Source organism: Eutrigla gurnardus (assembly GCF_963514095.1).
Source record: "Eutrigla gurnardus genome assembly, chromosome: 10".
Classification (NCBI taxonomy): domain Eukaryota; kingdom Metazoa; phylum Chordata; class Actinopteri; order Perciformes; family Triglidae; genus Eutrigla; species Eutrigla gurnardus.
Genome location: NC_139924.1, coordinates 27,926,692 through 27,949,041, shown reverse-complemented (window position 1 = coordinate 27,949,041; position 22,350 = coordinate 27,926,692). Strand labels below are relative to the sequence as shown.

The 22,350-nt window shown below is 44.2% G+C and overlaps 2 protein-coding genes across 2 annotated transcripts; one reads left to right on the top strand and one right to left on the bottom strand.

The window, feature by feature from the left end:
* Window positions 1-1,772: 1,772 nt before the first annotated feature.
* LOC311019731 (zona pellucida-like domain-containing protein 1) lies at window positions 1,773-5,266 on the top strand (the record flags this gene model as incomplete). The annotated part of the gene is made up of 8 exons (XM_084019301.1): window positions 1,773-1,872; window positions 1,956-2,182; window positions 2,994-3,169; window positions 3,566-3,638; window positions 3,729-3,826; window positions 4,510-4,590; window positions 4,663-4,834; window positions 4,937-5,266. The coding sequence occupies 8 exons, from the start codon at window positions 1,773-1,775 to the stop codon at window positions 5,264-5,266; spliced, it is 1,257 nt and encodes a 418-aa protein (XP_083875427.1).
* A 1,462-nt stretch (window positions 5,267-6,728) lies between these two features.
* On the bottom strand, window positions 6,729-22,158 carry sytl2b (synaptotagmin-like 2b). The gene is made up of 19 exons (XM_084018749.1): window positions 22,067-22,158; window positions 20,872-21,022; window positions 19,721-19,875; window positions 18,442-18,562; window positions 17,124-17,172; window positions 16,947-17,049; window positions 16,473-16,875; window positions 16,237-16,406; window positions 13,996-15,915; window positions 12,466-12,579; window positions 12,331-12,381; window positions 11,744-11,838; window positions 10,437-10,603; window positions 9,603-9,705; window positions 9,352-9,513; window positions 9,145-9,229; window positions 8,964-9,060; window positions 8,079-8,284; window positions 6,729-7,393 (listed from the first exon to the last, which is right to left on the bottom strand). Exons 2-19 carry the CDS (start codon window positions 20,970-20,972, stop codon window positions 7,245-7,247), a joined length of 4,251 nt encoding a protein of 1,416 aa, XP_083874875.1. The 5' UTR covers window positions 20,973-21,022; window positions 22,067-22,158; the 3' UTR covers window positions 6,729-7,244.
* Window positions 22,159-22,350: the final 192 nt, after the last annotated feature.

Genomic DNA, 22,350 nt, shown 5'->3' with positions numbered 1-22,350 from the left:
AGTCACTTTTACGTAATCAATCACACCATTGAGTCTCATGAGGCTGATTATTTCTGAGCGTCGGCTTTGGTTTCAATTTTCCGTGAAACATTTACACTAATAAATAATTCCCAGTGTTCAAACCATCATCATATGCACACACTGCTGATTACTGACCTTCTTTTTGGTTAGCCCAGTGTCTATTTATTACTTTAAACTCGGGCTGTCAAATGATTAAATTATTGTAATCAGATTAATTAGAGTGGCTGTGGATTAATCTTGATTAATTACCATGTGTAAATATACTGGAAACATTCCTATTGTCTCTGTCTATTGTTGTGGGAACGTAAAGATAAATGACAGAATGCTAGACCAGCTAGCAGCAAGTTATTCACAAAAAGAGAGGATCTGTAGCGCTGATCCTTCGTTAATTTAACATTTAAAGTTTCTTCCAAACGGAAGGTGGGCGTGTTGGGCAGGAGGAGCCGGTCTGTATAAAATCTGTACTGAAGGTTTCATGTTGGCTATAATACGAATGTTTCACACGTCACTGATTACTGACCGTCCATGTTTGTTTGGAGCTTTTGGGTTAATTCTTTAAATAAATGTGTTTATTGCTACACTCCTGAGCAAAGAAATTTAATACGAATTGGAATATTTTGTCATTCTGATCCACATCAGTACTGATTTCTGTTTGTTCGTTACTTTGGTTGATGAACAAATACCTGCAAAAAACATCCCACCATCCTCAGTTGTACTTTGTGCTAAGCTAGCTATTAGCATGCTAACAAGCTAAACCATTATGGTGAACATGGTAAACATTATACCTGCTGAACATAATAAGCTGCATATGATAAACATGTTGGTGGTTTTTATAATTACAAAATATGTAAAAAAAAAAATCCTATTTGTACTAAGAATGAATGTCAGAAGTTAGAATCTCTATAAATGAATCTCTTTTGTCCGCTATGGGATATTTTTACTTATCTTTAATGCGTTTCAATGAATTAGTATTATATAGTTATATATAGACGCTCATCTGCGATAATATGTTGTGGTTTATTTCTTTCGACAAATGCACTTATTGTAAGTCGCTTTGGACAAAAGCGTCTGCTAAATGCCTGAAATGTAAATATATTGTAAAGTTTGTATGGAAAAATCTCCTGGGATATTACACCCAATATTCAAATATGCTCACACACATATAAAATATCAAGGGGCGGTTTCCAGCATTCACCTTCATGACAGGCAACACCACTGTTGAGGAGATCTTCATGCCCTATTGTCTGACCAGTTTCCTCTCGAGTCTGTTTATTTGGCTGCTGGTCTGAATGGAGGAAGCTGGAGACGGACAGCGAGACACGACATGAAGGTTTACAGGTGAGTCAGTTTTTAAAATAACTTAATGGTTGCAGTGTTAATATCAAATATACATGAATGAAAATACTTAATGGAGAAAACATCTAGACCCAGGACTGTTTCTCTATTCCTTGGGAGGCCAAAGACACTAAGAATTTGAATTTTGTATCAAATTTATGTGATAAGTAATGAATTCATACAGTTATTTTTGCTTCATATACAATTTAGAAGGTATGTGTATTACGTATGGGTATTATCTCTAAAAGATTTTCTCAGAGATGCAGAATTCAGTGAGTACTTTTGTCTAAAGCTACCTTGGTTTCCTTAAGTTACTCTTAGTTGTTTGTCCTCGTTGAGATTTAAGATGTTTTCATTCATGGCACTCATTTAATAATAATATTGAAAAAGATTTTCTGCCGTTTCCTCTCAGAACGATGAGGCTGGTGGTCCTCGTGTGCCAGCTTGGCCTCATTCTGAGGATCCAGGCCCAGATACCAGACGCTTGCCTTGTTAGCGACACAAACAGACCTCCAGGTTTCATTCATTTCAAAAATACTTAATTTGTACAACTCCCATTTACATCCTGTATTTATTTATACATGTTTAATCCCTCCCAGAGAACTCTGACATCACTGTGGTCTGCGGCACTGAGTTCATGGACCTGAGCATCTACCTGTGTCCGGTGTACCAGGCTCTTTACAACGAGTTTCAGATGGTCCTCAACAACCAGGTCGACACGCTGGAGTGTTATGGGACGGCCGACTGGACCGCCGACCCCCCGCTCTTAAACTTCCGAGTCCCCATACAGGAAAGTCCCATCTCATCCTGCCATAATAACTTTAAGGTATTCTTAACAATACCTTTTTCCTTTAGTGTGTGCATTGATTAACTAGATGATTAACTAGAATGCTTAATGTAATGACAGTAAAGAAGATTTTTCAGTGCGTACATTTAATTAAAATACAGAATATATGTTGCCACCTGGTGGCCAAGCAAAGCTTTGTCTTTGCAGCAGCTAAGGCTTCCAGGCTTTATCATCTGCAACTGGTGGACTACAGTTCACTTTTGCTGCTGGATGCTGGATATACTGTTAGAACCAGACTTTTCCAGAAACTTCCACTTCTGAAAAGTGAAGCCAATGGTAGTTTATGGTCTCAATCTCTTGATTTCTTCTTCAATCCAGCATGATGTTCATTTAGTACATTATGGTCCATTTAGAGTCCACCAGACCAGAAAGCAGGGAATGCTTTAGGGGGCGGGGCTTACCTGCTGATTGACAGGCCTCTACCACGCTACCAATGCTAGTTAGCTACTAAGATGACTTTAACAATTAGCTGTAAGTTGACCTTAAATTATAGAAGCTAACTTTGTCAGCAGCTTCACACCAGAATCCACATGGATCCAGATCCAGTACGGGTGCCGCTTGTGTTCAACAGATCCACCTGTCGCTCCTCCACAGTCCAAATATGGGCACTTCCTTCACTGGTAGCAAAAAATTCAAGATGGTGACGGCCAAAATGCTGAACTGGAGGCCGTCGTACACAACCCAATGGATGACATCACCATGACTACGTCCTCTTCTTATTCAGACTGTGGTTGCGACAAGTGGTTCTCAAGATCTGCGATATCAGTAAAATGTTTGTCTTTTTCAACAGATAATCACTCGTGTCGGGACCGGAGTGTTCGGTGACGTCCAGTTTGCCAGCATCTCGGGCACCGTGACCTCCGTTGACCTCTCGACGGGTGTGATCACCTTTCGCTCGGATGTCCTGTACAAGTTCTCCTGCCTCTACCCGATGCAGTACATCTTGAACAACACCAAGCTGGCTGTGTGAGTCCACTGTGAATAAATGCCACATGAGAGACGAGCCTGGCTATATTTGTGATTCATTCAAGTCTCAACGTGGCATCATGACTTTTCGTAAATATACACGTCACTTCCTGTGGCATGTTATCTGTATGCAATTCGAGCTATCCGCGTGTATGTGTACGTTCTGAGCGAAACGACCCGTCACATCCACATGTTTGTCAGCGCCCTCTAGTGAAACGACCCATCACATCCGCGTGTGTGTAAACGCCGTTAGGGTTATGGTTCGGCGTTGATAAACGCGCGAAAAGGCGATTGTGCTTAGTGATAACACGCCATAATGGCATAAGAGTTGGCATGTCATACATATGCCACTTCATGAGATCAGTCTGCAAGTCTCCCCTTTTCATTTTGATCCAGATCGGGTTTGAATCTCGTCATACGAGACAACAACGGCAGCTTCATCAGCACGCTGAGCATGGAGCTCTACAAAGTAAGACCTGCTCTCGCTTTTAGATTTGTTATCTTTTTAAAATGTTAATGATCCGTTTCATCATGTTGATTTTTGTTCTGTGTGAAACAGGATGAACTGTACAGTATTTCACTCACGATGCCAGAAAGAGGACTCAAGCAGAGGACCAGGATTTATGTTGCAGTGAAAGCTACCAATCTAACCGACAGGTATCGCAAAGAATAGTTTGAGTGAGAGGAGAAGATACCGCAAATATGTGGCTTATTAGCTTAGCTTAGCATAAAGACTGGACACCAGAGGAAACGGCTAGCCTGGTCAGGCTAAAGGGGCCTTCTTATGATACAAAACAAACAGGAGTGTCTCTGACTGTTTTATAGAAAGTGGAGCATCGTCATGGTGACGTCACACATTGGTTTGTGGGCTAGAGTTCGGCATTTTGGCCAAATGTTGCCATATGTTGGATTTTTTGCAACCAGTGAAGGAAGTGACCTTACTGGATCTGGATCCATCTGGATTCTGCGAATAAAGTTAGCTTCCTAATTCAACTTTACAGTGTTAAAGTCGTATTTGCAGCTAACTAGCATTGGTAGCGTAGTAGAGTTGTTGTAGAAACAGGAATTTAACAAATCTAAATGTGTTGGATTTCATCGTTGGGTGCAGCTGTACTTAGATAAAACCTGTTAACAAACTGTATATTTGCAGTTAAAAAAAGGTAATAAATGGGCATGCCAAATGTATCGTAATAATATCGTATTGTGGGGTCTACCGCTAGTCTTTATGCTAAGCAGGCTAACGAGCTGCTGGCTCTAGCGTCGTGTTAAATCGCCATATGAGATTGGTATCGAGCTTCTCATCATGCGTTAGTAAGAGATAAATCTTCACGTCCTTGCAGGTTCAACGTGCTGCTGGACCGATGCTACGCGTCAACGCACCCGTATCCCACGCTCACCACCTCCTACGACCTCTTTGTGGGGTGAGTCTTTGACTCTTTGACGTTCCTGGTACTTGTGAGGTCACATGACCTGGCCTTTTTTCACCGACAAAGGTGCGACCGTGACGAACACACCGAGGTGGATCTCAACGGGAGGTCTCAGAAGGCCCACTTCTCCTTCGAGGCCTTCCGGTTCGTGGAGCACAAGGAGAGGATGGTTTCCACCTTCTACCTGCACTGCGTCACCAGACTCTGTGAGGTTTCCTCCTGCAGCGCTCTGATGCCCGTGAGTCACTTCAACGCCTCGTTCTTCGTCTCTGGATTGTCTTTTGCTCAGTTTTGCAGATATTTAATTTGACCTGATTCTTGTTTTCCTGTTTTTGAACAGGATTGTGGATCTTTCCTGCGGCGGTGGAGGAGGGAGGCCCCGTACGTGTCGAACAGCACCACAATCACGTCTCGCGTCATCTTCGTGGGCGGGCCAAGCGGCGGCGGCGGGCCAAGTAGCGGCAGGCCAAGCGGCGGCAGGCCAAGCGGCGGCGACCGAAGCGGCGGCGGGACGGGCGACCCAAGCGATGGTGTCGGGACGACCAGTGGCTGGATGGGCGGAGGCGGGTCAACCAGTGGCGGGACGACCAGTGGTGGCTGGACGGGAGGGGGAAGGACCACCGATCTTCCCTCATCCAATCAGAATCAAGATGCACATAAACGTAAGTGATCCGTGGAAATGCAAAATGTGCACATTTCCTTGGTTTAAATTTGACCTGTTAACTTTTCTGGTTATAAATTTAAATTGCATTGTAAAATATAATATACATGTAAAAATACTACATTTTTTAAGCCAGTTAACAACTTGTTTGCTTGTAATATTTTGACTCTAGTTTTTGGTTTAATTTTCCAGAAAATCTGCACACTGACTCGTTTCTGAAAGGTAACAATGAGCAGCGACTGCATGTCTGTATGAGCCGGCAAAATGACGCGAGTCGGCATCCATCTCGTCTTCATCCATCTCGTCTTCATCCATCTTGTCTTCCCTTCCGATAGGTTCGTCGTCGCTGAGCTGCTCCAGCTGGTCTGTGGTCGCCGCCACCGTCTGCAACTTCATCTTAACTATTTGTATCTCTGTGTGAAAACCAAAGGAGTCCCTTCATCTCTCTCTTGATCATCTGTAATGTTAAATATACAATATACTCTCACTAAACCACCAGCGGGATCTACACATAGCTTTTGTTATGTTTACCGCTGGCGGTTTATAAGGAGTGGACGTTGTCATGGTGACGTCAGGCAATTACGGTTTTGAAGCATTGAGTTCGGCATTTTGGCCGTCGCCATCTAGGATTAAACTGTCATTCTCTCTGCTGGCCACCAGGGGGTGACTCCTCTCTGGTTGTATAGAAGTCTATGAGAAAATGGTCCTACTTCTCTCTGCTGGCCACCAGGGGGCGACTCCTCTCTGGTTGTATAGAAGTCTATGAGAAAATGGTCCTACTTCTCTCTGCTGGCCACCAGGGGGCGACTCCTCTCTGGTTGTATAGAAGTCTATGAGAAAATGGTCCTACTTCTCTCTGCTGGCCACCAGGGGGCGACTCCTCTCTGGTTGTATAGAAGTCTATGAGAAAATGGTCCTACTTCTCTCTGCTGGCCACCAGGGGGCGACTCCTCTCTGGTTGTATAGAAGTCTATGAGAAAATGGTCCTACTTCTCTCTTGATGTATTATCTCAGTAAACATTGTAAACATGAGTTTATGGTCTCAATCTCTAGTTTCAAGTCTTCTTCAATCCAGCATGATGTTCATTTAGTACATTATGGTCCATTTAGAGTCCACCAGACCAGAAAGCAGGAGATGCTTTAGGGGGCGGGGCTTACCTGCTGATTGACAGGTCTCTACCACGCTACCAATGCTAGTTAGCTACTAAGATGATTTTAACACTTAGCTGTAAAGTTGACCTTGAATTATGAAGCTAACTTTGTTAGCAGCTTCACACCAGAATCCACATGGATCCAGATCCAGTAAGGGTGCTTGTGTTCATCAGATCCACCCGTCGCTCTTACACAGTCCAAATATGGTCACTTCCTTCTACTGGTTGCAATCTGTCCTTGAAGTTCCTTCATCATCATCATCATCATCATGCCAAACAATAAAAAAAAGCAAAAGTCGTTCTGCATTTAATTTCTTTTATCACATTTGTTTTTAATGACATGCTGTCAAATTAAGATTCATAACAAATACTGTCGAAAGTTAGTCTGACACGTCACATGTTGGTAAATATTAAATATTGATAATTTGGCTCATGAGATACTTAGGGTGTAAATAAGGCCGACTATAAATGGTGATAAACATCCAGAATGATCCGGGTATAAAGGGTAGCTATCAAACCTTTTTATTCACATGCTAGTCGTCATCATGTTACCTTTCTGTTATTATACGTCATGTTTCTTTGGGGTTTATTGTCATATTATTCGTCCTGTTTTTATCACCAGACAAAAAGAAGGAGCTGGAAGACCATCATGTGTCTGAAATTTCATCTTTTCTTCTCGAACAAAAGCAAACGTTTCTCTCTCCGGAGGCGTTTGGTTGTTCCTAATATTTCACTTCAGTGTCTTTAATTTTTTTTATCATTTGAACTCCTGAATTAAAATCTTAAAAAATGTTAATTCACTGTCTTTGCAGCACGGCTGTTTGGCGATCTTTGAACTACTTGAAATGTGTTTTGGAACAGTTGAAGGCCCTCAGAGGGAGCTGCTCCTCCACCCATTCGTTCGGCGTGGCCATCATGCGCTCCCACAGGGCCGCCTCGTAGGGGGTCGAGTCCATCCAGTCCACCGGTGCTCCGTAACTCCTACCTGTAAGACCAAAACCAGCATTTCACAAACACAAGCGCTTCGTTTAAATGACAATAACTGTTTCAAATATTTTGCGAAAAGTCAAAGTACATTTTTTGGTTTTCTTCTTATAACAAGTTATTTAAATATTAAACTGAGTTAAAAATATTATAAACATTTATGATGGATGTAAATGACGACTATCATCTTTAATGTCCATCTTTAATGTAATACGTTGTTGCAGCATGTCTGGTGTCCATAACATTATATTACACAGATTTGGTGCTATGTTTATTTAATTTTTTTACCACTCGAAAGAAGATAATTTTGGATCTATATCTTTTGGAGATTTCTGCATTTTTCAGTGATTGGATGGCGATCTCTTCTGTGGTTTAAACTGTTGACAAACCTCTTTATTGTCATTATTAAACGTCATCTGTCACCTCAGTTTGTGGCTGTAAAGTTTCACCAGGCTGTGATTCTCCTAGAGGCCGCTAGAGGTCACTACAGCTCAGTTCAGACACTAAAATGTTCCTGCTACAATGAAACGGTTACTATGGAAACCGGTGTCATCACACACGCATGAAGCTGTACTCGTTGGATCCACAAGAGTCTCGGCTTGACTCCAGAGGTTTTTTTTTTATAGTTCTCATATAACAGCTGATGTTTGGTGTTCTGAGAAACGGAGATGGACCTCCACCAGTACCTGATCCGACTCCGATCCTCAGCCCCCCCAGGAGGTTGCTGGCCAGCCGGTCCCGGTCCCAGACGGTGAGCTCCACGCAGGCCTCCGACAGGTCGCCCTGTCTAATGCCGTCGTACACCATGGTGTGGTTGAACGCCGGGTCGGCCGTCCGCCGCAGCACGCGTGTCTTCTGACGACTCTTCCGGCTCGTGTCTGGCAGCACGAAGCTGCAGGTGAGGTTAGAAAAAAGGAGTTTATCATCTCTTAATCGCTGAAAGTTAGACGAGAAGACGTCTGTCAGTTCGGTATGAAGCTAGCGTAGCTTAGCTTAGCAGTTCAGTGACTGGCCAAGAAATAGTCCCCCATATAAAAGCATGACTTGTTGTTTTGAAACAGATGTAACCTGTTTTTAGCTTTTGGACCCTGTTTCCTGTCTTTATGCTAAGCTAACCACATAGCTGTTGTTTTCTGGCGTTTTACATGTCCGATTTCAGCGTTCCAAGTTGAAAATCTCGGAACTTTTGCATAAACAGCGCCGGCGACGTTGCTGGAGAAAATGGAGAATGGGGGGAAGCTTTGTTTTGGTTGCGTCCGACAAACAGTACGAATCTGCAGCAGTGGGAGGAGCCTGATCGCTCGCCGTCCAATCTGTTTTTTGCTTAGTTCCACTAATCGACACAGTCGGGTGATGCCAGTCGTAAATCAAATGTCTGTAAAATATCTCCTGAGATCATGGTCCGTTGAACTTAATTAACCTGGCTAAACCAGCTAGCGTGCTACAGCTAACATCAGCTGGTGCGCCTCCAAAACTTCCCCAGGGAAAAACTCTCGGCCAGAAAGCAACGAGATTAGATTCCTGACATCCAAAGCTTTATCCGTAACTTAATTTGAGTGATCGGTGCGTACCACTTAACGTAGGGGTCGATGGTGGGCCGGATCGGAGGCAGGTTCTTGCACTCTTTCACCCAGATGTGAAGTTCTCCAGTGTTTGGGCCGTCCTTAACTAATGAAGAAAAGAAAAACTGCATAAAATATTTAAAGAACCTTTTTAAAAAAAAACAGTTTTTCTAAATAATAGAGTGCAGACCTTCACTGTGGACGATCTCTGGCAGGAAACGCACGGCTAGTCTCATCTCTCCTCGACCATGCGAGGGCGCTAGAGTGGGCGCCGTCTGAAACGTTTTTGAGAGTATAAATGTGATCATGTGATCTCACCAGGGGGAGGCGGACCACATCCTGGACCTGTGTGTGTGTGTGTGTGTGTGTGTGTGTGTGTGTGTGTGTGTTTTCTCACCCTCGCCTTCAGGGCTAAGTAGTTCATCTGGGTGTGGTCGAAGTCCCACTTGGCGAGGTCCACGTCCACCTCGCCCAGGAAGCTGTTCCTGCCAAACGTGTCATGATGCCAGACGGAGAGAATGAGCGTCTGCGTTCGGAGGTACTCCATGCGAACACGATACTGGAGGGACAAGGAAGAGCAGAGCTGCTTTTGTTTGCGTGGCGCGGTGGGAAAGTGGTTTCGTGGCATCGACTCTGCGGGTTTCTTACTCTGAGGATCTCGTTGAAAGTTGGATTGAGTGTCTTCTTTTTCACCGACGTTTTCCTCTTTCCCAGATTAGCTTTATCTGGAACCAGGTAGCTCTTAACGTACCTGAAGAAACACACGTCAGTATTTGATAACGTGGAATCAGACTGTTAGAGACCAGAATGTTCCTGAATCACACTTTTTATTTTAGTTTTTATATAGACAATAGTACAAACATGACATGAAGACTAAAAACTCAAAAGTAAAAATATAAAATAAATATTTAAGAAATACAATACAATAAATTAAATCACATTTGCTTTAAATTTAAACTGCATTTTAAAGAAAAATGACAACATAAATAAAATAATAAAATCAAAAGAAATACATTTCTTAAAAAATGAATTACAGTTTAAAGAAAAATTACTACATAAATGAAATAAAATCAAGGAAATATAATTCTGAAAAATAATAATAGAGGCGTGACCTGACTATAATTAGCTGCCTGTGTGTATTTTATTAAATTAATGTGTTGCCTATATGCAGTGATGTTGTTGGCTGGAGCTACCATAAATTGTTTATTCTTTGTCTTTATTTTCAGAATAATCTCATAGTGATGAAAGGGTTAACATAGAGTTTTAGCATTATCTGTCTGTAGAAAGAATATACTTTAAAAGAAGCATTTGCCTATTTTTCTTTTTGTTTTTTAATTATATTTTATTTTTTACAGTCAATCCTCATTTAGCTGGAAAAAAGATTGTCCAACATGCAATATTCTCCCAAAGGGAATGAATTAAGTATCTTATATAAATATCTATTTAAAATGTGATGACGGAGCGTTCGGGTGCAGGACTCACGGATCCGAGCGGCCCCTCTTCGGGTCCACGGCGGCCAGGTCTTGGCACTGAGCCACGAAGATGTGGAACTCCCTGAGTCTCTGGACGTAGTTGATGGAGAACTGGATGTTTCCCTGCACCTCCACGTTCCCGAAGTCGCTGTACATCGTCATCACGCTCCCGCTAAGCTGCGAGTGCACAAAAAAAACCACATGGCAAACTCTTTAAAGCGTCGGATCGTAACTGGAATCGCCAACAAACATTCTGAGATTAGTGCAGCGTAAAAGGGGAGCTCCACCGATTCAAACATCTTAGGGAGGACCACTACATATATAAAATACGTTGTATAAAGCCTGACACGTAACCTCAAATGATGTCACTCGAGGCAGCATTGGTTGGGGCTGAAGTTTGAAAACAAACTCTGGGTGTTTAGCGAAGCAGCTTGAAGCTACTATTAGCTGCGATGTGGACGTTGTCATGGTGACGTCACCTATTGGTTTGTGGACTACGGATTTGAAGCCTTGAATTTGGCATTTTGGCCATCGCCATCTTGGAATTTTTGCAACCAGTAGAAGGAAGTGACCATATTTGGACTGTTGGAGGAGCGACGGGTGGATCTGATGAACACAAGCGGCAGAGCGGCACCCTGACTGGATCTGGATCCATCTAGATTCTGGTGTGAAGCTGCTTAGTTAGCTTCATAGTTCAAGGTTTTTATAGCTGAGTGTTAAAGTCGTCTTAGTCGCTAACTAGCATTGGTAGCATGGTAGCATTTAGTTGAAGGCACTTAAGCGTTGGCTTCCCTTTTCAGAACCAGAGGTTCCCGCCCAGTGTAGACCCTGAAGATGCCGTAGGGATTATATCTCCCATCTAGACTGGAACGCCTTGAATTCCCGGAGAACCCGGAAGGTATATCTCTGTACAACGTTGTTTGTGGAGAACTCTTTTAACGGGTTGTGCTTGACCGTCTGGTCTCTGGTATGAGCCTGTTATCTAAACTGAGGAGGGTACTGGGTGACATCACTCAGACAAACAAATGATGGGTTAATGATCATAAATGAAGCGTAGCAGCCAGCGAGCAGCACGGTTCAGGAGAGCGGTGTGCTGTTTGCGTTAGTGCGAACGTACAGAAGCCATGCTAGACGAGCCGGTGAGGTTTTTCAAAGATCTGCCCGTCACTGGTCTTCCTGGGAGGTGGATGTCCTCGCAGGTGGAGTCGGTGTCCTCGTCCTGAAACACAGACAGCAGGTGCAGGAAGCTCCGTGCGCCGGGATGCAGCCGTTTTTTTAACCTATCGGTCCTAAAAAAACATGCAGGTGTGGTTTTACCTCCTTCTGTAAGAACGAAGGAACCGATTTGCTCATCTTCTTCAGGTGCTCCGGCTCCGAAAACAAGGACGAGGACGGTGAAGGGATGGAGGACTCTGGAGGAGCGGTGGATTGGGAAGCAGAGGAAACAAAATCTTTACTTATTTGCTTTCAAACACATCAATACGACAATTAGGGTCATTGTAGGTAAAATACAAAATCAGAGCCGAGAGAGGGGTCAATATCCCCAGAATAATGTAGCAACTTTGCAAGATTATAAAGTTGCAAATTTACGAGAAAAAAGACGCAGTTTTACGTTTAATATTATGAATTAGAAAAAGTTAGGAAGGAAGTTACGCTAGCATAAATGCCGATTTTGACAAAGCACAATACTTTAAACAGAGCAATATAGAATATAATACACATAGGCATCATAGATAGGAAGTCAATTATTCTTTTCTCATAAATTTGCTACTTTTTTCACCTAAATTTCCTACTTAAATTTTGCCCCCTCTCTCCGCTCCGTTTTTTTTTTTTTTACCTACAATGACCCTAATATGCCATCGTACATCCATGAAGAAAAGCATCAGTCAGTATTTTTTTTTTACCATCACTGAGGCATCTCTTGTCAGCAGTTTCATCTTGCCTTCTTTCTTGTCCTGTAAACAAAAACTCAAAATAAATCCCCCATAAATGATCTGGACATGTGGACAATGTGAGGTGGGGGTTGAGGACGTGCTTACGGGGTGATAGCGACGCCGTGATGTCCTCCATGCTTTTAGCGAGAGTTTTAGGTCGTGCTTCCGCTCGCCGCAGTGCATTCCTGATGGCGTTTTGGCCCTCAATGTCATTCTCACCTATTGGAGAGAAAAATCAACGCACACGCTCACATCGTAGGGTCATTTTCTCATAGACTTCTATACAATCAGAGAGGTGTCACCCCCTGATGGACAGCAGAGAGGCTGCAGGTTTAAGGCACTTCAGCTTTGGCTTCACTTTTCAGAACTTTTCGAAAGTTGCTGCCTGCAGAGTCATTGTCTTAAGTTGTGACTCGTAAATATGTGTTTTACTAAAGCAACTTTATTGCTCCCGTAACTTGAGTGTTTATACGTATCCCAGACCACAACATGACATCATCATTAAATGATCCAAAACCAAAATACATTCAATGTATCTCCAATGCAAGAAAAACCAGTAAATCCTCTAGTTTGAGAACCCTTGACTTATCATTCTACAACTATATGAAGCAGAAATGGGAGGAAAGATGGTGAAATCAGATAGGGAACAGAAATTCTATATTTCATAGTTGATGATGTTAGATACAAGTCTCTAAGTTGTGTTGCCATTCACCTGCACAGTTTTATTAATTTCCAAAGTACTGTTTTTGTGCAGTTCAGGGAAATGTATGTACTTTTATGAGGGACATATAGGTTAAACACCTGAAAGAGTTTCAGGTTTGTGAAACATTTTGTGGTTTCTCGAGTGATCGCCCATCCCACAAATCAAACACGGCCAGCTGACTGCAGGCAACGCAGTGTTTACAGAGATTTGCATGAGCTAACATGGACACGATATCGAGGAACGACCCACACAGACAACAATCAGTCACCAACGGGCAGCAGCTTCAAATGGGTTGTTAGATTTATGGATAAAATTACGATACATGTTGACTATATACACTGTAAGGAATCTGATTTCTTTAGATTACTTTTTTTAACTTTTCTAGTTTTACTTAAATTTGTTTTGGTTTCGTATTGTTCTGAGAGCCGTTTTAATTATATATATTATTAATTAAATCATTGATTAATTTCAAATATATAATTAAAATAAACTATTATTTCAATTATATTATTTATTTTTTATATTAAATTATTTGATTAGAATAATTGATTATTCAATATTTCTGTAATGTCACAATTTTCGTTTCATGTATTGTGTTAATAAAATATATATAAATGGTATTTAAGAAATATGCCTCTTTAACCCTTTTTAGAAAACATAATATGCCATTTAAAAAAATCTATTTCTGTGTATTTTTAGACCAAAATCCATTTTTTTCTTTCTGGAAAACAAAATATGATGCTTGCTTACATCAGCTTATACCGACTAATTCAAACCGACCCTATCAAATTCCTCCCAACTTTAAGTCCGTTTCCTGTTTCAGCTCGACTTTAACGTAGAACTTTAACTGCCGACATGTTCTTGGAAAGCCCAAATACTTCTCACTGTGAAGCCGAGCGCCACTAAGAGAATAAAGAAATGAAGCTTCTCACGGTTGGAACCGTTCCTCCCGCTGGACCAGGTTTCCGACATGCTGCTGACGGATGATTCCTGACCTGCGTCTGAGCTGTTGTAGCTCGCCCACAGGGGGCGCTGACTCGTCTTGGCGCTCCTCCTGCCGTGACGCTCCTCGACGTTCACCGGCGTGCTCGCCCTCACCGGCCCCCCTAGCTCGAACTGGTACCCAGACTTCCCCCCCGAGCCCTCGTCCTTCGGGGCCGGGGCGAGGGAGGAGTGGACGGCGCTCTGGTCCGTCATGCCCAGGTAATGCCGGAAGTCTCTGGGGACGCATGCCCGTGCTCGTGGCGTCGCCGTCTCGGGTTCCTCTGCCGACCGTCTCTGTGACAAGCCTTTGTCGGCGCCCTGCCTCTGCTTCCTGCTCCCCGAGTGAACGTCTATCTGAAGGTTATTAGCGTCGCTCAGAGCGAACATGCTGGTGGCGCGACGCAGCGAATTCCCACGACTGCTCGAGTTGCCAAGGCTGTCTTTTCTGCTCTTCGGAGAACGGATCTCTCTTCCTGAATTCAGGGATCTGGTGGGTTTCTCTTCTTTTGAGCTCTTCTTGGACTCGGCTGGCGGCTCATTTGCTACATTCGACCATGGAGGTCGATCGTGAGGCGACTTCAATCGTCTCGGAAGAGGTGGAGATGATTTCACGGCAGCTAGCCTCGTCTTCTCCGACTGAATCTCCGGGTCGTCACTCTTGGACTCTGGAAACGAAAGCTGGCCACTGATTGGCTCTTTCCTTTTGGGGATTTTGGACCCCTTGCCGTTCGACGTGGCATCACCCCAGAACTCTCGCAGGTTATTAAACTGTGTTCGTCCCCCCCCGAGGCGAGGCGAAGACTTCTGATTCAAAGGACTAACAGTGAAGTTGTGATTTCTCTCGGCATCTCCCTCGTCGCTGCCCGAATCCTTCCCGATGGACGTCAGATCGTACTCCGACTTTGCGTACCTTTTATTCAGTTTTGTGCCGCGAGCAGCTTTGCCGTCGCCGAGAGCTTTGGGTTTGTAGAAGGAAGGCCTTTTCCTCTCCTGCTCCCAGAAAGATTTCAGCTGCTTGATCTTCTCCGCGGTGCTTTCTGGATGTGCCGGACCTCGAGGGTTAGTTATGTCTTTATTAGACGTGTCCTCCTTTGGTTTGGGAGATGGGAGATCTTCACCCGACCCTCTACGTGTTTGTGCATCTCCTTGCTTGTAGTCTACGTTTGGGAGGTTTCTGGACCCATAGAGCCTCCCGAAGTCTTGATCTGGATCCAGCTGAGGTGCGGGAATGGTCTTGGACAGTTCGTCTCGCATTGAGGCATCTCCAGTTTGGGAAACACTGTCAGGTTGCGGATCGGATTGGACGAGAATTCTCGGCTTTGGACTAAGTTTGGCTACACATAGAATCTTGGCGTCTGAACCTCTTTGGCCGGCTTCTTGAGGACCGCCTGCTGACTTTAAATTATCGGAGTCATTATTGATCATCACCAGACCGGGTCCACTGTCCTTCTGTTCGCTGTCGTCCCCCAGATTAGAAGCGGACTCATCATGAATCCCCTTCCATTTGGATATCGGTGCATAGGGCGTCTCCGCCGGGACCGAATCAGGTTTTGGCCCTCTGTCGTCAACACTTTCAGTCCTTCCATCATCTTTTCTAAAGGACTCTTTGCCTCTTAACCTGCTGGTTTCTACGTGTCTATTGGAGCTCTTTGAGGACTTTGGACCCTCTTCGGTCTTCAGCCAATCGAGGCTGTCCGTGCTGCGGCTGAACCAGTCCAGCACCTTGGCGTTGAAGCCTTCCTCGTCACCAGTGGGACTGGCGGTCTGAGCGGATAACTGAAACGCTTGTTTCTGGTTTGATTTCTTCTGCTCTTGCTGGTCCGACTTATCGATGAAGTTGAGATAATATGACTCTGGAGGGTCTGGATCTGGAAGGAGACATGGAGAAGAGTCTTAAATATGTAGAGGACTATGTAGAGGACTAGAGGACTATGAAGAGGTCTATGTAGAAGACTAGAGGACAATATAAAGGACTATATGGAGGACTATGTAGAGGACTATGTACAAGACTACTTAGAGGACAATGTAGAGAACCATGGTCCAGCTGACCACTCAGAGCAGAATGGGCTTTTTGGGAGGGAGTTCAAACAGAATGTTTCAGAGAGGAAAATAAATCAAAGCACGTAAACATGTTCCAGTAGGAACCTAAAACGACAGGAAGCAGATTTATTTCTTGTTGGCGAACTCACCCACAGTGCTTTGGGGCAGACTCGGCACTTCCTGCATCGTCGCGCTTTCCGCGCTGCTGAGGTTCCCTCTGTTTGCATCCTGAATGCTGCCGTTGTCGCCATGACGCCCGTTGCTCTGCTGTGACGTCTCTGGGTCAGTGAACGCATCACTCCGGGTGGACGTGGCCGGTCTGAAAACAGGAAGCTTGTGAGATTGATTTTAAAAAAAGAAAAGTTGTGAGGAATCGTCCGCTCACCTGTCTCTTAGAGAAGGTGGGTTTCTTTCTCTCTTCGGACTGGAAACGTGACAGAGTGGCTGCTGGGACTTTTCGTCTAGTGGTTTGGTTGGCTGAGCGGGATCAGGTACTTCAGAAACACTAATCTGAGGGATTTCCTCCTGGCCCTTTGGATAGGACTGGCTGGAGCTCTCGCTGGACTCCCTCTGGAGGCCTCGCCTTGGGACCGGGACGACCATCCCCGACCCTCGAGGAGCGTCGGACGCCACGCCGTTGCTCTCCGACTTGCCGGAGGTGCGTCTGGAGATAAACGTCCTCTTCTTTGGCACCGGTCTGAAACCGGCGGAGGACCCCTCCGACGTGATGGAGCCCCCCGAAGGCTGGCTGGTCTCTGCCGGGCGGCTCTTCAGAGGAGACACAGGCTCTGAGGGGGAAGTAAAGATTCAATACCGCTTGGCTTTAAGTTTTTGTGACTCGTGGTGGATCTCTGCAGACCTGTCTCCGAAGACTCCGGGTCCCCGCTGGTCAACATGTCGTCCTTATCGTCTGCTGGCTCGACAACAATTTGGGAAGCGCGGTTGAAAGGATTGTGTCTCTGCTGGAAGGAAAATGTACTACATTTAACATTTGACATCACTCAAATCTGCAGTATGAAAAAATATTAAAACCGACCGTTCTTGGAGATCGGACCACTGAATTAAGATTCTCTCTTGCTGCGTTGCTGCAGGAGGGAAACAAACAAGTTAATATGTTTAGTTTGGGAACTTAGAAGCACGTAAAAGCATCAAATGAAGCGCAGTTTAAAGGTTGTGTAGGTAAGTTGGAAAAACCACAGAGATTTTGAGTTTGAACGCATTGCCGAACCGAAAAAGTCCCGCCCCCTTCGTTCAGAGCCCCGCCCCCAGAAATCAATCAGGGAGTAAGCATTGACATCCAATTATTTTCTTGGGGCCCTGACTTTTTTGATTGGACGAAGTTTTTACAGTCCTGTCACGACCACAGATGATTTTTTAAAACATTTCTTATGTCAGAGCATTTAATGCATTCCTTACAATCGGTATGATTTCAAGTAACATAACAGAAAGTGAATAGAACAATAGAATCAACAATAGAATCAACTCCTCAACCTTACTGGCCAAACCTAACAAAAACATCTCAGCAGCTTTAGAAACGTAACTGTATGACTGCAGCTGAAGCAGATTATATCTGGCATTTAGCGACTGAATAACAGGAATTGAAGTCCAGCGATGCTAATATTCGGCTAATTTGATTGCGTTTTAAAAAGGCATGTGATGAAATGCCGCTAATAGAGTTTGTGTGTTTTGATGCTCTGATGCAGAGAGAATTATGATTCAATTACGCTGAAACTCGACAAAACACTGCGGTCCAATTGACTTGAAGGCTAACAGATGTTTTTGAGCCTTGGGCTGATTACACAACTCCTAAAATATGCTGCTTATAAAAAGTGTTGAAGGTCCACGCCGTCAGGATGGCGCCACATCGCCATGAAAACTCGGCGAAATCAAATAATGACCCGGCAACCAAAAACCAAACAAACAGGACACGAGAGAGGAACATCCTGATCCCTTTCGGTGGAATTTAATTCCAGAAATTACGACCACATTAACTTCTCGTTGAGTCATTATTCTGAGAGCTCGACTCAGTTAATCCCATAATAATGTGTCAGCACTCATCCTACAGCGTCGTGAGCTGCTGCTGCTCGGCCATAAAACACACATATTTACCAGATAGCACCACCTATGTTTGCACAGGCTGAGTCACAAGACGACACACACACACACACACACACACACACACACACACACACACACACACACACACACACACACACACACACACACTGTAAACGCCGACAGAGAGAGAGGAGCTGCTCTAGTATTTAAAGATATTGGACGTTATCTTGACGCCCTCGGAGGCTAAATAAGTTTACAACATAGCAGATAAACCTCGGAGCGGACGGGTCGAGTACCTGATCTCCTGCGGCGGCGGCGGCCGCGGCGGTTCCAAACTTCTGGCGGGTTTGGGTGGAGCCACGATGTCTGAACCTCGGTTGCTGGGCGTCTTACATCTTTCGGTCCTGAGCAAACCATCTGCAGCAGAGAGATGTGACACTCAAACCTTCCACATTCATTTTATCATCTAGCGGTGGCTGAGTTGGACCCTTTGGGGGAGCCGGGTTCTGGCCCTCAGGCCGCATGTTTGACCTTTTCACCTGTGAACCAGCAGCCGGTTATAGTTTTGTTTTCTGATCTTCTTCTCTTCTGTAACACACACTGCAGGTTCACACCAAACGCAAAGAGTTTGATGGCAGGATAATTTATGTTTAATTTGCCTCATTAGATGCGTTGGAGAGGAGGCGGGGCTTCCCTCCACCAATAAGGTTTTATCCATCATGGCTGAAAACACAACTATTGCTGCTTTGTACGGGGTGTGAAGTCCCAGATCCACCAGGAAACCAAACTGTCAGGGTTCATGACATCACCCAGAGGTGCTCGGGGAATTTCACCAAGCTGGATTCACTGAGCAAGACACACATCTGCTGGTTTACTACATCTGGATTCACTCAAAATAAAGTATTGATCTGTGATTTAATATCAATAACCAGATGAAAAGGATGCTGAAATAACTCCATCATGATGGTGATCAGTAAAAAGTGCTGAGTCATGCTTTGTTAGGTCTGCCTGCAAGACCACAAGATAACTACTGTTAAAACGCTGGTTTTCTGAATGGAGTCTGGTTGATGGGCGCTAGGCTACGCTAACATTGTAGCTGCTCCATCAACACTCCAAATAAGGTCATCTAGACATAAATACAGCAGAGACCTTGTTGTTTGGACCATAGACAGTCTCTGGTTCCTCCACATAGTCTGGTCTGGTCTCTGGACTAATGTGAGCTACTATCTAGACCTCTGGGGGACCACAGACAGTCTCTGGTTCCTCCACATAGTCTGGTCTGGTCTCTGGACTAATGTGAGCTACTATCTAGACCTCTGGGGGACCACAGACAGTCTCTGGTTCCTCCACATAGTCTGGTCTGGTCTCTGGACTAATGTGAGCTACTATCTAGACCTCTGGGGGACCACAGACAGTCTCTGGTTCCTCCACATAGTCTGGTCTGGTCTCTGGACTCATGTGAGCTACTATCTAGACCTCTGGGGGACCACAGACAGTCTCTGGTTCCTCCACATAGTCTGGTCTGGTCTCTTGACTAATATGGTCTACTATCTAGACCTTTGGGGGACCACGCACCTAAAGAAGTCCTCTGCTTCATGGAGGCCAGGATGATCTCCGAGCCGTGGATCTTGTCCATGTGTCTAAGAGACTTGGCCTCGTAAAACCACTCCCCGGTCCGGTTCTTCAGCTCGGTGTTCAGCTGGGGGCTGGCCGGGGTTCTCCCCAGTTTCCTGGACGGGGGAAACACACAAAAAACGGTCTGAACTGACACCAGACCAGCTCACTTTAAAACTCCTCTAATCCAGTTTGAGAAGCACTAAATCTCCAAATATGAGGCCAAATATAAAACCACAACGGACTGTTTTTTGGTGCCACAACTGGATATCATTTAGTTTTGGTTCATTTAGTTGCAGGTTTAAACTCCCAGAGGCAACTTGGTTGAGAAGTTAAAGTGTTTACTCCACTTTAAACCTGATGTGGGCTTCAGATAACGGTCGGCACATGATCCCTTTAAAAAAGGGGTAAGGAATCCGGAAAAAACATCAAGCTCAAATTGAATCAAAGAGAAACGAGCGCTCTAACTCATCTTTGCTATTGATGGAGCGGTCATGTGAAGGAAGGGGGGAAGCACATTATTACAGGCCGTTGGCTTAATCCTTTTAAACCAGAGACACAGCGAGCATTCAACCTCACGCTCATATAAAAAATAGAAATAGTTGGCTAATTCCAAAAAACTCACAAAAAACGATTCATGACTTTCGTGATTCTTGTCGATGAAATGAAAGTGTTTTTTAATGTATTTGTATTTGGAAAGAAGTCAAGAGGAAATCTAATCTGCAGTATGTGATGTTTTTTTCCATTAGGTGAGGTGTCTCTCATCATTTAAGGCTTTAACATTTTCTATTCTCGCCCCTCAGAAGCAGCGTGATCCATCACTTCGTTTTGGATCATGATCTAATTGCTCGTCTCACACTGTGGCTCCTCGTCTCCGTGGCGACGTCGTCTCCAGCTGTTATCACGTTATTCTATTATGGTCAGACGGGTGTTATTTCTGACGTCCCTCTCTCTGGGAGGACTTTATTAGGGTCCTTATTAAATCATTAGAATTAAATTAGCTGGATAACGTGACATTGGCTTAAATGTTGGCCTTAACATTTTAGAGATAAGACGAGTTGCACGACATCTGAAACAATTACCACCTTATAAATATATATATTTAAATCTACCTGATTCTCTCCTCCTCGGCCTTCTTCAGGTCGGCGTCCCTCCTCAGCACCGTCATGATGACGCTCTGCTCCTCCTCCGTCAGGTAGCTCAGGTCAATCATGGCTCCTCCTCCTCCTCTTCCTCCTCTTCCTCTGTGGAAATCACCACCAGCTGGGGCGACAAAATCACATCATCACATCCTAAAATGACAGCTTTGTCCGACGCGGTGACCACAGCGACTGCAGCTGCTGATTTGCGGTGGCGCCTCATTCAATCAGAAAACATCTGCAACGCTTCAACAAATTCCAACAAATTAAGTCATTGAGTCGCTGTGGCAACTACTTAAGGACCATTTTGAGGTACTTTAATATATCTTTGTGTCACTTTATATTTCACTACATCCAGAGAGACATATTGTGACTTTTACCCTAATAAATAATTTGTTAGATTACTTTAAACTAGACTGACTCCTGCCTGAAATAGTTCACGTTATTATCCCGATAATCATCAAAATAGGCTTAAAACTCTTATTCTATCACAAAAACATATTGGAATCACTTCACAGTTTAAAACACGTACATGTTTTTACATCATAGAGAAGAGGTTTCCCTGCTTCAATAGAGGAAAACAAACATTTCAAATGTATGTTTACTGTACTTTTTACACCGTGACGATATTTACATGTTTCGTTTTTATTGTGATCCACGATAAAAATCCTCCCCACATCAAAAACCTCAACGACGGTTAGATCCTACTTTCAGTACATTTATTGATAACTTCTGTGTACTTTTACTTCAATTAGAAGGATTCGAGTACTTCCTCACACCATGAACGCATCTCTGTGCCCCTCTTTGTTTATTTAAGCAACAGTTCCTCAACAGTCGACAGAGACACAGAAAGTCTTTGAAAGCAACACTTGTGTCATAAAGTGCAGCTGCACGTTGACTGAAATAAACGAGAACACCTGAATGATTTATTTAATTAAACCGTTTCTCACCGACGCACCAGTCACACAGACCACAGTCCACGTCTACAAGTCATTGTGTTTCCTAGACTTTAATGCAAATCAGGCGCTATTTATAAATAGTTCATAACATGTTCTTGTATATTTTTTTCCCACATTTTAAAGGGTTTATGTCCACATTCGTGATAATGCAAAAGTTTGTTAAAAAACACAACGTGAGCTAATAATGATGTAATGAGCGTGTCGCTTACCTTTACAGGCCTGCAGGCTCGCTCCAAACCGGACCTGTAACCCCCATCCAGATCCAGATGGACCTGTTGAGTCGAGGAAGCAGGTGGAGGAGGTCTGGAGGTCTGCTGCTGGACTCCCTGAAGCCGGAGCTGAGAGGGCGGACTCTCTCTCTCTCTAGGACCTGACGTAGAGTTATCAGCACTTTTAATCAGAGGGGTGGCGCCCATCCGTGCTACAGTGGCAGGCGGCATCCAGCAGGTGTCGCCGGTTTCCACACGTTAGCATTATATCATGTTTCTGTTTG

Bases quoted from the DNA above. Each gene is read 5' to 3' on its own strand.
- sytl2b (XM_084018749.1), bottom strand. From the start codon at position 20,972: ATGATTGACCTGAGCTACCTGACGGAGGAGGAGCAGAGCGTCATCATG. The intron at 19,876-20,871 runs GTAGATTTAAAT...TCCCCCGTCCAG, and splicing joins GCCGAGGAGGAGAGAATCAG to GAAACTGGGGAGAACCCCGG. The intron at 18,563-19,720 runs GTGCGTGGTCCC...TCTCTGCTGCAG, and splicing joins GAAGCAGAGGACTTCTTTAG to ATGGTTTGCTCAGGACCGAA.